The following is a 20,780-nucleotide window of genomic DNA, read 5'->3' as shown; positions in this document are numbered from 1 at the left end:
ATCAATTTAATAATTCAGAATAATAATTTATTAACAGTCTTTTTAAACTGTAAAAAAAACTATTGAACCTTTTTCTCAAAATTACATAAAGATAGTTAATTACATAATACCAGTTTTGTTTTTCTACATGCACTGCTTAAAAACATGAAACGCTAAAAGACAGAGAGACTGAAGTAGAAAGTTATAATCCTTTCATACAAGTCTGTAGTGTAAAAGTTTCATAGGCTGCAGCACATCTACAATAAAAATAGATAGGGTAGCCACCCGCTGTCAAATTTCCTCCCATACACACATTTCTTGAAATATTGAGAGTTTCTGACTATAGTACTGACCTAGTTTTAAAGAGCAAGCCTCCAGATAAAACCGGTTTTAATTAAGCTCCAAGAAGATTAATTATAAAATTAATAAAAGTCTAACCACTACGTACACAGGCCTCACACATATTGTAGGATGGAAAAAAAAGAACATAACATTTTTTGTTGATAGGCATCATCAGATGTTTTCTTTTTTTTCTCTCTCTCTCTTTTCTTCTGGCTTGTGCTATTCCTATGATGCCATGCCCCATTTCAGGGCCTCACTGCCCCCTGGTGACACCCTGAATTTGTGTTGCTATAGTAATTAGTCATCGGGGACCCATCCTGTCTAAAGCCAAGCTTCAACAATCTGAAGTTAACAGTTTTTTAAATGACAAACTGCATGCTAACACTGGTAATGGGTGTTTCTGTAACATATTTATTAGTACTTTCATATAGTTTTTACATATTCATTTGTTATGACATATATTTTGGTGAATGGAATTGCGTGTGGGGAAAACGTAACTTCTGTACCCATTTAATTACAAGAGCATGTTCACAGTCCCATCAAGTACACTAACAACAGACAGTTCTTAAAATGCAGGGTGACTTTATAAAACTATCGGTTATTTTATTTCTCTAACACTGTGACTGGGTCGGGCACGGAGCTGGTGTTGTTTTGGGTCGTATCGAAAGGAATGGAAAGGGGAAATAAAGAACAGCGCACAATACACACAACGACTCTACACACTCATCATGCAGCACCAAGATCTCTAATCGGTCTTCATACACCACTACCATAGGTTTGATTGGGAAAACACTGGCAGCACCCTCAGTAAAGGCGGAAGGGAAAAAGTCAGGCCACTGAGGGGGATTTTAATGCTGTATTACTGCATCTTCGCACAATAAACTCTAAACTTATACTGATATTCAACACATCTAGGTCCTGATGGATAACTGATGACCTTGCTGTCACTGCTTGAAGGTTTGGGGACTAAAGTAGATAGTTTGTTCAAGTGGAAAAATGTTCAATCTGGCCTATTGGAATAAACGCATTCGGTGATAAAGTAGTCTAATGGGCACAAAGCAAACAAGGCAGCCAAAAAAATAAAATAATGGTAAAAATCAACATAAAAAAAGTTGGTCTTTGGTCTCAGTGAAGCAGAAACACTCCTCTGCTAAGCAGAATTGAGACAGACAAGTTTTCCAGCTGGAATACGACTTAACCGAATAAACTGTAATCAAGTTCCAACAAAGGTCTCGATTTCCCCCCAAAAAAAGAATAAACCTGAATGTCATCCACAGGCTTTGTGCAAAACGTAAACCTCAACTTCATGTTTTCAAACCCTGCTGATTCAGTCAAGTAGTTTTTGAGATTCTGTGCAGTGATATCATGCATAAGTCACAAAACATGATCATACGAGTAGGGCAACGTCATCCATCTCCAGGATCCAAGCAAAGTCTATATACACATTAAAAGGTCAATATAGGATAATTTGTAAATAGATTTTCTATGTTGTAGTTGGGTGAATGGGACGTGTGATTGAACCCATCAGGACTTTTAGAGTTACTCTGGACGCTCGCATCCAAACGTGACGGGAGGCGGCAGGAGCACTTGATGGCTGTGTGTGATTGAGTGCCACAGGTAACATGGTTACTCGTGACAGAAGTGATCAGAAGTGAGTGGAGTATGGTGTGGATCTGAACAGGGTTATTTTGAGGGAGGTGTTTTAAGTGGGCTGATCTTCTGTGGGGCACAGATATGCAGGGAGGGCGGCGCTCGGCCGCTCCATTCCTTCAGCTCGCCGTCCTTGAAGAACAGGTTGATCGCAGGTAGGGGGACGCCAGACTCTGCTGGGGGCTGACTCAGGGGACCCCAGACCCCGCTGTCAGGGTCCGCGGGCTGTTTTCCATCCTGTGAGGGATGGTGAAAAATAGTCAACACATAGAAAAAACATCAGAGAGTGAAAAGATAACAGGGGTCTGAAACTTCTTGCCTAAATTTTATAGAGATTGCACTCTCATAGAACAATTTATAGCTGATGATGGGGAACATTTAACAAAGAAAAAATTATATTCACTATAGAAATTTCCATGACTTTATAAGAATCCATAAAGGTCCTTTAGGAAATTGTAATTTTAAAGCTTGCTGATACTTCTTGGTTTTCCATGACTGTGTAATACGTAAGACATTAGCACTGCTACTATGAACTAAATCAACATTACATTAGGAACAATATAAAATTGGGGAAGATGTACCTGGAATGAATGAACAAAGCTGAGAAGTTTTAATGACAGTTTTCGACTGGAATGTAGTAACTCTTGAAGACTGCAAAAGAAAAAGAGTGTGTTCTTTATTATTTAGTATAGTCACATACTGTATATACTGTAATTAAGGCTGTCAAAAACGAACATGATTAAATATGCATAATGCTGCTTAAATATGCTTCATTTTTCTTAATACTGTTAATGCATTTATTCAGTATGTCCTTATGCAGGCAGATATTAAACAGTGGCCAGTCTTATACTTTCACAGAGATGGGTGTGATTTCTCACACAGCCTATTTTAGTGTTATCTGTCACTGTAGTAGGGAAGATAATATAAAAAAATTGCTAGCAATAATAATTAAATGTGCCAAAGGTGAAATATTTTTGTTCTGGAATACACATACAGAATTGGTTCCCTGTGTGTGTGTGTGTGTGTGTGTGTGTGTGTGACCCATGTAGGTCCTTTATGCCCCGCCTCTCTCAAACACGTAGTTTTCTACAAAGTCCCTCCTTCCTACAAGCGCAGTCTACTCTGATTGGCTAAATGACCCAGTGCATTGTGATTGGCCAAACATCGCAAGCACTCGTTGGAAATTGACGCCCCATTCTATAATCGCGAGCTTCATCTTTCAAAATAAATGTAAAGACAGTTAATAACGTCCATAGTTTTACCATCAGTTCAAGCCTGAAAGAGGAACCGAGTCGCGTGACAGACACAGTGATGAAGCTCCTCTCTCTCTCTCTCTCTCTCCTACACACACACACACACACACGCGCGCAATCCGCAAAAGTCCACATTTGAACAGTCAATAGCAAATACTTAAACTAAAAAAAAACACTTATAATAGCGTATTTAGATGCGCCAGATTGTCGTAACAAAGTCAGAATGACCTCCTCTCCTAGGTTCATGAAACGGACATCCATGAAATACTTTGCTGTTCTGTTGTAAGTAATCTTAAATATTCCTAAATGCATCTACTTTCAGAAGGCCAAATAAAGAGCTTTTGCTTTCGTCTAGAAACACACAGCATCTCCCTGACATCACTGCTTCAACACTAACTGTGTTTACTCAAACCACACCTTCTCTCTTTGCGTGAACATTTGGGCGGCATTATGCAAATATTTCCACGTAGACATGTGGGGGCGTGTTTGAACGAGCCGTTTTAGGGGGGCGTGCCAGAGTCTTAACTTTGATAAAGAATATCTCTTTGGATTTGAGACTTTAGTCTTTGCAACTTTAAAGATCTTCTTTATGCACCAAGAGCTTGTAACACTCTAAAGAGAAAGGAAAAACGTAGCATATGAGCACTTTAATATATATAGTGTACAGAGGACAGGAAATTATGGGATAAAGAGGTGAGACTGAGATTGCAAGAATAATGGGCTGGATTCAAATTTGCTTTGCTAGAAATGTTTGCTATGGTGCACATCGATGCTCAATATGCCAGCATATGTCTGCAAACACAGTATTTTTAACATTCTTGTACAAAGCAAAAAAAGGGACATTTCAGATTTTCAGGTTGTCACCTGTCTTTGCTGCAGAGTTTGTGGGAGACGATCCTCTCACACACTTTGTGGTTTAACTCGGAGCTAAAAAGAGGCATCCCGAAGCAAAGCTCCAGAGGAACCCATTCATCCTCATTGGACGACCCTGTGAACAAACAAGATTTTCTGAGCACCTCATACTGACTCAGTCGCATAACCAGATTGATTAGCAGCACTCACTAGTACTTTCAGCTGGGTCTAACACATTTCTAGTATGTTTAAATCTATTCCGCATGTTTTCTCCCTCAAAAACATCTGCTCTTAGTCAAAGAACACCTACCTTCTGTTCCCGGTTTCTTGCTGCCGTCTCCGTTATTCTCCTCCGTAACCAGCTCAAAAGATTCATTGCTTCCGTTGGGATCAAGCACTCTGCCAAGCTCAGGGTCTCCTGTGAGGAAAGTAAAGAGAGTGAATCTCATTGTTCCTTTGAGACCCCGAAGGTAGCGTTCAGGTTTTCACTCTGATTAGTGATGCAATCAAACATGTGGACTGAAATTAAAACAATCACTGAATTAGAGATTGGTGAGAGCTTGAACCGGTTGCTCTCATTCTAATCTAATTGCAGCACTTATAGTGGCTAATACAGCCAAGATATAGCATGGAGTGGTAATGATCAGTATAGGCGCCGTCCTTATCAGGGCTTTTGGAGATTGGTTAAATGGATAGTGTGGATTGAGAAGAGGCTCTTAGCCACACCGTCGGGGTCACTGGGTCGTCTGCGATGTCTGTTGTTGTGGTTCAGCATGGTGATGTAGCCACACTGGTGCTCCAGATCCACTTTGTCCCGCAGGATCTTAAGGGCTTTGTGCGCACACATATTGGAATATGAGAACTCTGGGAGAGGCAACACAAATCAGAGAGTCCAGTTAGAACTAATGGCCTTTCAGAGTGCTAAACACATCTACAGTGACCCTAAAAAACCCTGGGTTAATATTTATATAGAACTAAGACTTTACCTGCTTTAAGGTCTTCGTCATCAAATGGGAAGGGGACATAGACAGTCTCACCATGTCCATGCATTCCATGACCCTGAATAGAGAGCGAGAGATTTTGGTAAATGTTTTGATAAAACTAGATATGAGAACGTGTTAGATATGAGAACTCTTGGTTGTTCAGGGTCTCCCTCCATTACCTGAATGAGCACAGCAGAGTGGGTGAGGGCATCATTCAACATCGTTAGGACGTTGGATGTCGGGGCAACCCCGGGGTCATGACCCCATGATGTAATAAGCAGTCGGTCATAGGCCTGAATAACATGTTAGATGATTATGTAAGCACTAAGCATTATTTGTAACTTTTGTTATTTTATGCAGAATTGCATTTCTATAAAAATATGCTTATAATGCATAAACTACATCTCAGAATTTTGAGGATGGTAAGTGTTTTTTTTTTGGGGGGGGGGGGGGTACTTTTATTTATCAACAGTGACAAGAAATACAATTATAAGGATGCTCAAAAAAATTTAAGCACACAACTTTTGAATGCTAGTGTAATTTATATGTACTATTTCTTATAATTGAGTCTTTTTCATTTATTTATTTTATTAATGTATGGGTAGGGCGAGAAAAATAACACAAAAATTCAAACAGATTTTTAAATCTTTTTAAATATTTAATTTAAAGAAAATAGATGTATTTAAATATTTAAAGGAATATTTTTAACGTAATAATTTTTTTTTAATTAAAGAACAGATTTACAGAAAGAATTAAAGCACAATAAAATACAAACACAAATGAAATAAATATTTGAATGCTGAGATCAACCTGGAAGATTTCTGGCAGCTTCCGGAGCCTGGAGCCCTTGGACAGCAGTAGAGAAGGAGGGCCTTGACCAGTGACCGAGTACAGGTATAGTTTGAACCAGATGGAGCTGACCTCAGGAATGGCTGGACCAATGTGCTGAAAGAGACACAGCAGACATGTAATATAAAGCTACTCTAATAAACATGGCCGCTTCCAACCAAACCTCCTAGTGACAAAACATGTAATGCGAGTTATTCTAAATGCACAACGTAATTTCTGCTTCTGGCCAAATGCTGACCTTATTTGTAAAAGACGTCTAAACAGCATGTAAAAGATCTTTATGGAAATGCAGAGATGTAGTTGGTGGATGCAACTTTTATAAAGAAGCCCTGAGGCAAAGAAAGACCTATTTAGCTTGAACGCTACTCTCAAGAGAACAATGATCTGACTGCTCACTGAGCGAGCAGTTTCGTAAGTCCCAGCGATCATATATCCCTCTCTACGGGTCTGACTACAGTCTCTTGGGCTACCTGAGGTGTGCAGCTGCTGATTGGCCGGATCTCGTTGCTGAGTGGCGCCATGGAAACTAGCAGTTTGTAGTTCTTGTTCAACACACGGCTGCAGGTGGCAGGGTCCAATCCCAGCAGGCTTTCACAGCGGAGGAGGTCCAGAGGCAGGCCTGATGAGAAACACAAACCAGGACATGTGTCTACATGTACCACCCCATAATTGAAGGAGAATTAGATTTAATAAAGACCACAGTGATACAGTTTAAACAAGGACACTGATAGTGACGTGTATTACCCATCAGAATTGTTTCCACAAAAAATGAAGCAGCAAAAAAACACTGTTTTCAACACTGATAATAATAATAATGTTTCTTGACTGGCAAATCAGCACATTAGAATGATTTTTGAAGGCTCATGTGACAAGATTAGAGTAAATATGCTAAAAATGTTGCTTTAGGTCACAGGAATAAATTGCATTTTTAAATATATTAAAATAAACTTCTTTCAAACACATTTAAAATTCCCTAATCATTCCAAACATTTGGCCATCTTTTTAATTTTTTATTATGTATTATTATATTTCAGATGCTCAAAATAGTATATTTGCTTTTAATCTGAAATTACTAAATTATTTAACAAATTATCATTATTATTTTAATGAATTTGAATTAAAATTAAGAAAGAGAAACCATTATTAACAAATTCAAAAACTAACATAGAGTAAAGAATTATGGCAGACATTTATGACATTCTTTTTCGCATTGTTAAAAAGGCATACATGAACATTTTTAAATGTAGATGCAATGATGCAATTAAATTGTTGAACTGATTCACTGAGAAGGATTCAAAACTGATTCATAGAAATACAATTAATTGGTCAACAACAATATAATAAGTAAGTTGATCTCCCACGTCTAGTATTGACAAGCCCTCAGATACTGACACATACCTATATTTGGTACATCAGGGCCCTGATCAGGCGTGAGATCTTTGTTGTAGCGCAGAAAGAGTATTGTGTTCCTGAGGGTCAGCGCATGGTCAAAATATCTCTGAGCCTCTCCTTCAGCAGTGCTCTCAACCTTATAACATAAAAGCATCCTTATCAAGCTCAACACACAAAGACAGTCATTATGTCTGTGAGTGAAAGAACATGTGCAAACAAGAAAAGAATAACTAAAGGTTGGAGAGATTATTAAGGGAGAAATGCAATAGTCTTTATGCTTTTGTGTGCGCAAGAGATGTGAGAGCAGTGCCAAAGTGAAAAATGTGTGTGTGTGTGTGTGTGTGTGTGTGTTATATAATCAGCCCCTGGCGGTGGCCCCTTTCTATTTCAACACAAGCACAGAGACGGAGATTGTCTGTCCACTGTGTGTCCCACAGCTTCTTTTGTGTCCTATAATAAGGGTATTACCTTCTCCAGTTCCATGAGAAAACTGTCCAGGGTCTCATCAGACAACTTCCCAACCTCAAACATCGTCACGGCGTGGCTCTTCAAGTTCTGAGATGAAAAACAGCACATTCAATTCCAATACTTATAGATGTTATATGATGAGATCATATGAAGACAATCTTGGAAAACCTTTCATCATGACTCCTCCTCTATGTTCACTAAATCAGTAGTTCTCAACTAGTTTAGCTTCAGGGTCCAGCTTTTCCACTGGAGTTTAAGTGGTGACAGCATAGTACTTAAATTACTTAGTTTATAAATTGAATTTCGAGGGCTTCATGCTCTCGGCTGGCAATAATTCACCACACTAAACACATTGTGGAGGGCACAATCCGGGTGTTGTCTTTTCAGCAAGCGAACTCATTTTTAACATATTTTGGGTTGCATTTAAACAATTTTGTTTTTACTATTTAAAACCGCAGACTTGGCAACCCTGTCTGTAACCTGTTTTCAGTCATAACCCACCAACTGTGAACCACTCCACTAAATATTATCAAGCACCTTTAAAATAAAAACGTTAAATAAGCCACATGCAGTGTATCAAATATGTGTTCGCTGTAAAGCAGAAATACTTCGATCTATGAATGAGACACTAACAGGGGACAGATTGCCCATCATGAGGAAGGCAGTGAGGGTGGAGTCAAACAGGAAGGCGATCCTCTTGGTCGGGGCGGCTGGGATACTTAGACTGCTCACACTTGCGGTGTCTGGAGGACAGGGAAAATCATAAAGTCAATTTAATTCACATTATGATGGTTTATGTACTGACTGGAGCCAGACTAATGTTTAATAACACACTGCAGTAGAGTGAGTTGGTGTCTAATGGATGAGTGGAAAGATGTTTCTGACTTAATGAAAGCTGTTGTGCTCTCACCCTGGTCCTCCAGGCTGGTGGTGTCTGTATCAGTGGCTGAGGAACCTGCCTCCATCACTGGACTGCCACCCTCCCATGACAGCAGCATCTTCTGAGGGTCCATAGTGCCTCTGGCAAGTGTAAGAACACACCAAGGTATAAAACACATGAAACACCCAACTAAAGAGATATTCACACAAATAGCAAACTTTTTTTACAGGCTATACATTCCCATTCTGATTAGGGCTGCATATCGACATTGATTTCCTGATTCAATTTGATTCTCAATCACAAGCTCTCAATTCCATTTTGATTTCAATCTGATACTGAATCATTTGGGAATACTGAAGTTACAATGGCAACAGCTACTTAATCGCCTAACATGAATTTTGACTAGCTCTACAGTTTCTCTTTTTTTCCTTTCACATTTCCAAATATTTTTGCCATTACAGATTGTTATATTGGATACAAAGATAATATGACGCATTGGTACAGAGAACGAGATTATATGATTTTTCCAGAATTTGAATGTCACTAAAACACACACACAAAAAAAATTCAAAGGTTTTCCTTTATGGGAAATTAATAAAGAATAATGCATAATAATTTTTTTTTTAATTAATTAAAGGATTCATTCATTTGAATTATTACATTATCAAAAATGGTTAACTATTACTAAAATTGAAGTATTATCATGTTTAGCATGATATAAATAAATGAATAAATAAATAGCAAGGTGAACAGATGTGGGGTACTGCATGTGTTAGGTGTAAACAATTATTCATCACTAACCCAGCAACATCTGCTAGACGTGAGGTGGCACATATTATATTATGTTATGGCAGACATGCTCATGCATCAACTACAAATGCATCAATTAAAATGCCAATCCTAGGATTTTAAGAATCAATATTCAGTTCATTGGAAGTCTTATTTATGATCAGAATATGATATGGTATGATACCAAAAACACAGCTAAAATCTCTTTCTGTGTGAACGGCACAGAGTTTGGGATTTCTAGAACAGTAAGATTTTTGTTTGTTTTTCAGACGTGAGCCAGCAGTAAAAGCCTATTCATCAGTGTCAGGTAGGCTTTCTCATACTTGAGTCTATTGACCGAAGGGGCACTCTTCCACGAGGGGTGCATCTGGTCCGGGCTGATCACCTGACCCTTTTTGATAGCGAACCCCAGGCGACAATACATGGACACCGCATTCTGGAAGACAACAGAAAAAAGTCCAATATTCTTTCAGCATTCATACACAATCCAGTGATGATTATTAACTACTATAATAGCAAGTTAACACCATTAATTTACAAGGAAGTCTTCCAGTCTCTGAATTATGTTTGGAAAGCATCCACACACAGATCTTCATATATAATCCATATATAAATAAAATCCATATATAAATAAAATTATATTTTATATATATATATATATAATTTTATATATACATATTATATATTTTATATATATATATATATATATATATATATATATATATATATATATATATATATATATATATATATATAATTTTATATATACATATTATATATTTTATATATATAATATATATATATATATATATATATATATATATATATAATTTTATATATACATATTATATATTTTATATATATATATATATATATATATATATTATATATGTATAAATCATTAATGTTCATAAAACTATTCTTACATAAACTGACATATTGTTTGGCTTTATTAATGATTTACAAAAAAGTAGGAAAAGAAAAGAGAAAAAAATTATTCACGTTTCATAAACAAGGACTGATATTAAAGCTTTTTCAATGAAGCTCTCTGTCTTCAGGCACATCCCTATCAAAAGGCACCATGGCTGTCACACATAAAAACTGACGTCAATGGCTCTATTCAAATATACTCTGTCATCATCATTCACTAAATGACTAAGTTTTCACTAATCGGATGACTGCAGGAAACATTTCATTCTGTTTGTCTTTGCAAAATGTCAAAGAGATAAGGAAAATGAACACTACCTATCTTGTGTAAAGATAAATTCATTGGTAAAGATCGTGTCCTTTGAGTCACGTCAGTGTTGGCTTCTCTAATAATGAGTTATGGATTTTCATGATGGAGCTCATGAATAAGCTTGCTTTCCACTCTGCCAGATACTGAAATGGGGATAAACAGCTACAAAGGAAATGTGTGAACACAATGGTTCAGTCCTCATTCACCTCAGTCTGCTTTAAACATTCAAAGAAGGACTCATTTCACACCCCATCAAAAAGCCAAAGGATTTGGAAAATTGCCTTTGCGGCAGCGGTAATTCCAGAACCGGTGCATCCTGGATCCACCGCTCTCTCGGTCAGCTATAAAGGCATCATTTCAAATCAAACATTCCATGTAAATGGCCTTCCATTTTCATCCCTGCATGACACATACCTTCACCAGGCCCAAGTCAATCTCCAGTACATTAGCCAGCTGAAATGACAAACAGAAAAGTGGTATGACAGTCTCAAAGACAAGCAGAGTTACTGAAAAGAAACGAGACGGCATTCCAAGTGCCCTGCAAAGTGAAAACTGAATATGCACCTCCGACACATTAGTCTGCTCATCGATGGACACAAAGATTTTGTAGAGTAGCGTTTCGAAATAATCACCCTGGACTCTGTTCATGACAAACCCCTCAAGCGGCGGCACTGAAAACAAAAAACAAGAAGAGATTGTGTGCGTGTGAGCGTTGTACCCTAAATGTCTGCTATTCTATCAAATGGATTTATGATCATCCTATCATATCTTTTTGACAAATGATTCTTCCAGCCGCTATTCTGTACATTCTGTGGCAATGGAAGAGGTTATAAATAAAGCCTATTTGATAAACTGCAGTGCATACCTGATATACAGCTGTCATCTGATATGGGCACATCAAGATATATATAACCCCGGTTGTACAAACCTGAAAAAATTGAGAAGATAAATAGATAGAAGTTCTTGTACAGAATGTACCACCTATAAAAGCACAGGGCTTCAGACTATGAATACCGGTAAATGGTGGCTTTTTCCAACCTCTTTTCTAGCATGTGCGACTTACATTTTTGTTAGAGGTCATACTGGTCTGACTTCAAAAATGCCCCACACTTTTGGACTGTGCTGCTATTATCTGCTGTGCATGTGAAACCAATCATCTGCACAAGCCAAGAGACAGCTCTGTGCAGACCAGTACAGACTGGATGTTTCCATGGTGTCTATTACAGGTTGGCTGAAATCTTACAAATTTTAGTAAATATTATGATGTTTTTATTATTTTTATTAGTATTATGTTATTAATATAACTATTTAATAAGTGTGGTTAAGGAATATAACTTTTAATATTTTATTTATTATTTATTTATTATTATATTATTAACTATGGTAGTCTCACTGTCAAAATATTTAAAGTCTATCAAAATTAAGCCTATATAAAAAGTATCAATTAAATTAATTAATTAAATTTAATTCACAATTGTTATTGTTTTTTGTTGTTCTTTCTGAAAGCCTGCTATCAGTATGTCACACCATATACGGTCCTGAAATAGGATGACAATTAATTCTTCATTCCATCATAACATTAACGCTAAAATATGAGTACACTGTATTCATGCATAGAGCATGACATTATTTCAAGTGGTTTTCTTAAAGACTGAAACTGTGTCAGTGTCACTCACTCAGAACCACGTTGAACTCCATCGATCCAGCCAGCTGAGGTCCAGAATCTATCATCTTATCAATGGCGCTCTTCTCCGACACAGAGCAGGCCTGAAATCAACCCAGCACAAAAGCACTAAAGGCCAGAGATATTTCAGTACAGTTACAAACCTTCAAATGAAAAACTAGAAGAGAATGTTGTCCTCTGACAGTTTCATGCAGGGATTATGAAGGAAAATGTAGCTGTTGAGAATAATTTGTTAGGTTTTGTGCATCTTTTTTTATTTAAAAATTGCATAACTGTAATGGTGTGTTAGAAAACACAGTTGCATCATAAAAGAAGTATTAAAATGGTTAATGTATTTATATTCTCACTGACTCCATTTCTTTAAAACAATATTACCGTATTTCCTTTTTTCCATTTCCAAAAGCCTAATGCAATTCTGTGAAAGAGAGTAAAGAAACATTGTTAAATGAATCCGCCTTACCCTGATGTCATCCTCGGTGATATATCCGGTCTGTACCACCCACCAGGGCTCCACTGTGATCTCCACAGGTTTTGCTGGCAGGAGATCCCGAGCCGTTTTCCTCCGGAAGAATTTCTAACCACAGACAGATGTTGCTTAGGCAACAGTGTGAGGTTATCACCGTGTGTACAAAGCATTGCTCTCTATGGATTACATCTTTCATCTTCAAATGGAGCAATGGAACCATAAAGATTTGAGAACCATCTACTGAACATCATGTTGAAATCCCAGAAGAGCTTTCATGGAAGTTAACCACAACATCCTAATTGATCTACAGCGTAAAACCAAGAGCGACTTACTTTGGAAGATCTGCATTGGTTCATTAGGTCAATGTACTGGTTCCTGCCAATCCCAAGCAGCCTCAGACCTGAAAGGTCAACAGTTAGATCAATGAACATGCTAATGGACGCCAACTACCAAATACTTAATGTGTGGACACCTAATTTGCAATCTATGACCCTGTTTACACCAGGATTGGATATTAACAGGGGTTTGGGGCAAAATTTCAAGATAAGGGGGCAAAAAAATGCATTATTAAACTTAATCAGTTTAGACTGATGCAATTAAGTATTGATTTACACTGTACAGTAAAAGACGAGATGTAAGTAAGAGATTAATTTTGCATTGTAAGACAGCTTCAGTGGTTATACTCGGACATATAGACCATTTCAGTGAACGCTCTTTGCTCCCTTTCTGCATATAATTTATTCCCAGTTTGATTAACCTTTTTTTTTTCATGCTGCTAAGACCACTAATGTGAAGTGCTGATTTTCTTATGAGTAAAAAGCAACAAACTAATTGGTTCTGAGCTTGTTGGTAGCCAGAACATGACACGTCCATGTGTCTATTGCACTTAAACATAAATAATCACTATTACAATATCAAGATCAATAAATGACAAATATTTTTGTCATAATATTATAGCCCTACCCTACCCATATGAATTTATACAATGCCTTGCAAAAGTATTGAGTTAATTTTTTTTCCCCCATGGTTTATGTTGCTGAAATTTTTTTCACATCTATCTACACTCCATATTGACAAAGCAAAAACCAGGTTTGTAACAACGTAGCAAATTATTAAAAATAAAAAAACTTAAATGATTATTGATCATATGTAAAATTATAAATAATTGCCCTTTTGAAAGGTAAAAAATATTGAGAAAGTTTGTTTCTGAACCTGATTTATACCCAGTAAAACTGTTTTAAAACAACATGTTGGAACTGACTGTAAAAAAGCTAAATTCTGCACACTTGCATACAAATATAGCTCACCATTTTTTTCTTACATTGTAATCACAAATTTTCCTTACTTTGTAATCAATATGATCATTACATGACTCTATGAAATCTGCTTAATTTTTCCCCAAAATCTGCTGTATTTTTTCAGATTCTGTTTTTTACCATTTACATTTTTCTAGACTCTGTTTTAATTGTTATATTAACTTGTATTAATCAAATAGCATGTCTAATTAATTGAAATCATGAAATAGTTAACAGCAATTTATTAAAAGTTTAAAGTGCCACTATAATGCCATTTCCAATATTGCCTTTCATGCAGTGTGTAATGTAGCTGTACGTGAATGTAAACAATCTGCAAAGAAGTAAAAAGCTGAAAGTGCACGATAAATAAAATTATTGTCTACCAAAATAAAGAATCGACTCTCTACAGTCTAAACGAGTCGTTGGTAAATGAATCCCACTTCCATGATGGCTACACGTCACGGGATAATAAATTTGCATAATGTTGGCCAGCCACGTAAACATCTTGAACCCACCCACAAACACATCTTTCTACTGACGATTGCTTCTCTAATCTCGAGGAGTTCAACGTGGGATTCTGCTGTTGGATAATGGAACCGAATTCTGTTTATTTGGACCAGCTGCTCCATTGAATTACAACCTGTAAGTATGATAAATAATAAATGTTTAGATTTTCTATAGAACGTTCAAAATACAGAACTATTGAAATAGGCGTATTGTTTCCGACACTGCTGTATGTTATCGACCGATCACAACAGACTAGGCCATCTGACCAATCAGAGCAGAGCGGGCTCAAGGAAAATGATGGGTTTAGAAAGACTGAATCTTTGAACTGCTTATATTTTGAGAAAGTAAAGTGTTTTTTTACATGCATGTAATCCTATTGTAGGATATTACCAAAATAATATTAGGAACTGTAAAAATGGCGTAATAGGTGCACTTTAACAAAAAATACATTTTTAAGGTCCTATGAAATACATTTTATTTTTCTCAAATTCTGTTTTATTTTTACCACATTCTGTTTTCCATTCAATTTCTAGATTCCATTTTAATGGTTTCATTACATTTTAATTATCAAAAAAAGCATCTCTAATTAATTAATTTTACACAAAATAATTTATTATTATTATATTTTTTTTTTTTTTCAAAAAATACTGTTGTATAGCCTATTTACTATTTCCTGTGGCTTAGTGGTAGATCATTGCGTTGCCATAGCAAAAGGTTGTGGGTTCGATTCCCAGGGAACACATGTTAGTTACAAAATGTTAGCCTGAATGCACTGTAAACCGATTTGGATAAAAGCGTCTGCTAAATGCATTTCATGTTCGATTTTTCTGCTAAATAAATTCTGGTAAATAATTTTTCTGGTGAATATTCCTTAAAAAAGAAATGGTTTAACAATAATTGTATCAGTAGAAGTAGTGCTATCATTACATTAAGTAAAATATTTCTGTCAGTTTCTTCAATTTACACCAAACTTTTATTTTGACAGTCTGCTGTGAAGACCTTTAAGTTTCTGTCTGTATATGATATGACATGATTTGAAGTGAGCAGAGCCAGAGATTATGTTTATGTCTTCATTTGCTCATATATTGAGGCTGAAATCATAGGGACATTACTTTGACAGCCAGCTCTGAAAATAAATTACTCTTAATTGTAATGTGGAAATATGCATTTCCTGTAAAGCCGATTTGAAACAATATGTATTGGGAAAAATGGTATAAAATAAATGTGAATAAATAATAAATAAATAAATAAATAATTGAATTTTTAGCAGAATTATTATTTAAACTTTGAATGTGCATTCATGTAAAGCACAATGTATAACTGACAAGTGACCCGGCAGCCATACAAACACTATAAATTCAATGTGGCTTACGTGCATTTTCGACTACCTCTGAATCGTTTGATGATCACAAAACATTCTGGACCCAGTTTACACCTCTACTGAGTGCTGACTGCATATGCTTGTAATTGGTAGGACATCATGGATGTCCTTTAGTGTTTGGGGGAACTTCAGTGACTTTAATATATTCCTCTATGCCCCAGATCCTGCCTTCCTGGGGCCTCAGCAGCCCGTCCCTCTCCATGCATAAAGGCACAGGGGTCTGGGATCATTAGAGAAGGCCAGGCCTGACTGCGGCGAGCCAGACATGATGCCAAAGGCCGTGGGGTGAGCTGTGAAGGGCAGGAGTGCAGCCTCACTTCAGACAGAGAGATTAGAGCAATAGACCCTTGCATAGCCTGCTGGCTACCTTCTGTCGACCCAACCCAAAGACCAAATTCTGTGAGATCTCTGAGCATGCAGAGCCAGCTATTATGGGCCAATAACAAATTATTTATTTCATAAGAGTTTAATGATGTGCTATTATGTCAATGATTTTATACACAGATGCTGTGGGGTACAAATATGTGTAGCACTGTACAGCCTTCTACCCAATTCGCTTTAATATGTGCCTGCAATTCACATAAGACTGTTGATATCAACTCCCATAAGATACAACAGCACCTTTCTTTCAGCTGAATAATGAAAAGACACATGGGTAAATGTAAGGGGTTCATAAAATGCAAATTTACTCTAAAATTTTGTATTTTTTTTCCACTAAATAATATATGACTGTTTGTATTGTTTTCAGGTGCCTGTACAGTATTATTATGTCTGTCTATTTACACAGTATTTTATACTTGAACCGCACAATATTGCTTTCAGTGCTTTGAAGGTTTTTTCAGATATATTTGTATATTAAACAGTATTCTATTCAAAAAACAATATTTTTTAGTTTAGAAATATTTTTTATATATATTATTTCAATAATCATTATTTAGTAAATGCATTTATACTACCTCTGAGCAGCATTAAACAGTAATATGTCTAATTTGTAGTTTAAAGACAACACTGCCATATTTCTTCTGAAGAATAAGCAAAGTTTATTCAATAAAATATTTACATTCACTATTATTTAGAGTAATTCTGAGTCAATTCATTCTGAGTGGGCAATGCACAGCCGTCTCTAGTGGCTTATGGCCTTGTTATTGTACATGAGCAGCCAGTAACAAATAATGATTCCCAGCTCTGACAGAGAGAGAACAACTTACAGTCAGCAGCAGTGAAGTTGGGCAGGGAATCATAACTCTTCTCACTGTTCATGATGTCCTGAATGAAGGAGAAAGAGACTGGGTCATGCACTTCCAATCAAATGTAGTCCAATGAAACAATATTTGACCTAAGAGTTATGATTCTGTCATCATTTACTCTTCCTCATGCCTTTCAAAACCCATATGACCTTCTTTCCTCGATTAAAAACAAAAAGAAATGTTTACATCAGAATGTCCAAGCTACTTTTTTTCCATTGAATGACACTGAATGATGACCATGGCTTTTTTTTTTTTTTGCATAAAAAAATCAAAGAACATCAAGAGACTTAAAATATAGTCATTAAGACTACTCGTCTGATGCTTTATTGTGTTTTTCATATTTTTTGGACAGCCTGGTAAAACATGTTTGGAATAACGTGAGAGTGAGTAAATAATAATTGGGGAATTCTCCCTTTACATGATCTCAGAACATCCAAATAAATAAAACATTTTTTACTATGATTACTATGAATGCTGGTAAATGAATTTGCTTAAGTGACACCAGAAGTCACATGGATAGAAAACAGACACTGTTGCTTTACAATAAAAACGGTAAGCTAACACTCTGCAGAAGTAATATACAGTAAGCTCAAACAAAACACTTCCATCTAGATTACCTGTCTGAAGCATTACCAGAATGCAGAACTTAATGAGCATTAACAAAAGCAAAAATAACCTTGTAAACACTTAATACTTCTCTATTGCCTCTGTCATTAAAGGATGAAAAACACTTGAAAACTAGAACAGTAAAACACTGAACACTTGGATGCCTGCCCATGTCTACCATATGCTATGACTGTTTTCACAGTGTAGACAACATAATTTGGTAGTTTGAGGAAATGTAATTAGTAAATACTTAAGAGACGTGGCTGTGGTGCTTATATAGGCAATGCATGATTGAGTTAAGCATCATTTGCTGAGCCGTTACTTCATACTCTCCCCATTACTCTCTCTACACTATTAAAAGCTGCAAAAATAAATTAAAAAAGAAAAAGCTATTATGGTAAATGTTATTCAAATAGTTGACTTGACCGAACCTCCATGATGCTGATGTAGTAGGAGAAGGGTGTGACCCGCAGACCCTTGACCATGATGTCAGACAGGTGGTAGGGGTAGAGCATCAGATGCTCCCGGCTGTATTTCAACAGCTCTTCATAATACTTGCGTTCGTCCTTCTTCACATGCCTGACTGTTAGAGAAGAGGTTTTGACAGTGTTGTGGGACACTAAATCAGGGCAACAATGCTCATTATTTTAGTGTAATTACATCTGCTGACAGAAGCTACAATGGGCTTGTTGGCCCAGAGTGGAGTGAGAAACACCAATGGTTCGGAACAATGTCAGAATGAAAAATAGGATTTACGAAAGTGAAAAGCAATAGATTTTCTTACCTAGGTTATTGCGGAAGCGAAGCTGGTTTCGGATACTGTACAGAAGAACCTGCTTTTCATATTCACGCTGCGAGTTTCCCAGACTCTATGAATAAAGCAAAACACTGCAAAATCATTTCTTATAGAAACGAAGGAGCAAAAAATACATTTAATTCCTATGGATTTAGTTGAACAATGCACAATGCAATTTAAACACATAATGTTTGGCATTATGAGAATGTGAATTTGTTTAAATGATTTTAATGTAAAAGAAAAATCAGATCAAGAGTCAAAAGTAATTTCCATACAATGTACAAAATATTTACAAAGCCACAATTGTTGTACATCCCAATATTCTTATTGTATGTCAATATTTGTCTAATTTGTTCCCCTTTTAACCCTTTGATGCATTCTATTCTATTTTATATTGCAGATATTTCAAAATCTATTTTTTTTTATTTAAAAACAACTAATAAATCAATTAATCCTAAATATTAATATATCAACAATAATAAATAAAGTAAACCATTACATAATATTATTAAAAAAACTAAACATTATTTAAATATTATAGTTTAGTGTACTGTTGTACTGTTTATATTTCAAAGCATTAAGAAAGATTAAGATATTTTATTCCCACAAGCTTTAATAATTCACGAAGCAGAGGATTACTGCCTCCAAAGGCATTTTAAAACAAACATCTGAAACAAAATTTACACTTTTTTTAATGATAAGCCTTTTATGCCTATTGATGTGCAGATATTATGCAGAGGAATCCGATGACAGTAATGAAACTACAATAATGATGATGATGATGATGATGATGATGATGATGTGTGTGTGTGTTTGTTTACAGATAACTGAATGAATGAGATGACTGACAGTATATCTGGAAATCATGCTGATGCTGTGAATTATTCTGCAGGTAGTGCAGGCAGTGATGGGAAGTCATGTCAGATGGTGTTTGTGTGTTACTGTACCTGTTTGACATTGGCTGGGAGTTTGTTCCACGGGTAATTCTGCCTGATGTGAAATTCTACGTCCGTGTTCATTGCTGGACTCGAGCTCCACGTCTATTCTAACCGATACTCACGGGCTTTTGGGTAAGTCCGAGATGACTATACCCTCCCGGTACTTATTTAGTGATAAGAAACCGTCAGACAATTAAATGTCTCCTTTATGAATGTTATTTTAGCCTTGACAGTGAATGTCCACTTCCTTGTATATTTACGCCAGCCTTGGTCACGCTTCTGGCTATGTACGTCACTTCCGTTCAGCGCGTGACGAAAGAGGATTAGTCTGAATGGTCTGAACAGTAGTAATGGGAAGTCCGAATCATTTTCTCGTATCGGTTCTTTTGAACGGCTCGTTTCAATGAACTAGTTCGGAAAAACTTTGCCTGAGGGTTGTAATGTCGTTTAAGATTTAATATGATTTTACATTTAGTCCCGTCTTTTTGGATGTATTCTACGGAATCATAAAAAAGATCCGACTCAAAATGAACAATTCATTCACGAATCGCTGCAGAACAAAACGCATTGCATTCATTTGTAGTGAGGCGGGTGTAAACAAAAGAAAACGTTATGACGTGAAATGAAACTCATATGCTAAATCTTTGCCCACACCTTATAATAAACCTATCATTATTTTTTTAATGCAAATATCTTCGGTTTGTGTTAAGAAAAAGGCATTAACCACACCTATGGTAGGAAAGCAGTGCAGAAGTCAAAGAAAACAGATGTGTGCATCAAAGGGAAGAGGTGACATTACAAAATATGAGGCTCCCTTGCTGACAAATCAGACTCCATGCATTCTAGACAACATTCAACATCCTTGTTGATCCTGGAACAACATTCCAATCAACCAATCAGAATTGAGATATAACTTTTCAGGAAATATCTGTTTTAGGCTTACAATCAGGGTTAGGTGCTTCTACACCCTTGTTAATCAGCTATTATTTCCCACTGATTTTAGGAATAAATATGGGTATGGTTAGGTTTAGGGGTAGGGATTGGGATTGGGTTAAGTCCATATTTTTGGAAAATAATGTTGATCCAGGATCATCAGAAGACATTGATCCAGGAACATGTCTTACTTGGCAAAATCACGGCGACCATAGCTGATGATAGGCAGTGTTGGGAGTTGTCGATCGCGAGG

The 20,780-nt window shown here is 36.4% G+C and overlaps 1 protein-coding gene across 1 annotated transcript; it reads right to left on the bottom strand.

Annotated features, from left to right (window-relative positions):
• Positions 1 to 525: 525 nt before the first annotated feature.
• LOC127935623 (protein FAM91A1) lies at positions 526 to 20,022 on the bottom strand. Its single transcript, XM_052533695.1, has 24 exons — positions 19,604 to 20,022; positions 18,645 to 18,729; positions 18,292 to 18,443; positions 17,216 to 17,273; positions 13,157 to 13,224; positions 12,819 to 12,932; positions 12,351 to 12,441; positions 11,540 to 11,602; positions 11,239 to 11,345; positions 11,089 to 11,127; positions 9,761 to 9,873; positions 8,679 to 8,788; positions 8,402 to 8,511; positions 7,769 to 7,855; positions 7,307 to 7,436; positions 6,379 to 6,527; positions 5,870 to 6,004; positions 5,239 to 5,352; positions 5,063 to 5,135; positions 4,803 to 4,940; positions 4,387 to 4,494; positions 4,089 to 4,212; positions 2,553 to 2,622; positions 526 to 2,208 (listed from the first exon to the last, which is right to left on the bottom strand). Exons 1-24 carry the CDS (start codon positions 19,673 to 19,675, stop codon positions 2,005 to 2,007), a joined length of 2,514 nt encoding a protein of 837 aa, XP_052389655.1. The 5' UTR covers positions 19,676 to 20,022; the 3' UTR covers positions 526 to 2,004.
• Between the last annotated feature and the right edge of the window lie 758 nt (positions 20,023 to 20,780).

The sequence above is a fragment of the Carassius gibelio genome, chromosome A19 (assembly GCF_023724105.1).
Source record: "Carassius gibelio isolate Cgi1373 ecotype wild population from Czech Republic chromosome A19, carGib1.2-hapl.c, whole genome shotgun sequence".
Lineage (NCBI taxonomy): Eukaryota > Metazoa > Chordata > Actinopteri > Cypriniformes > Cyprinidae > Carassius > Carassius gibelio.
Note: the sequence above shows the minus strand (reverse complement) of the source record. Positions and strands in the feature narration are given on the sequence as shown.

Coding starts and splice junctions, on each gene's coding strand:
- LOC127935623 (XM_052533695.1), bottom strand. CDS start 19,675: ATGAACACGGACGTAGAATTTCACATCAGGCAGAATTACCCGTGGAAC. Junction 6,528..7,306: donor CCCTGATGTACCAAATATAG/GTATGTGTCAGT, acceptor GTTTCTCATCAG/GCCTGCCTCTGGACCTCCTC. Junction 4,495..4,802: donor ACGACCCAGTGACCCCGACG/GTGTGGCTAAGA, acceptor CTTTCCTCACAG/GAGACCCTGAGCTTGGCAGA.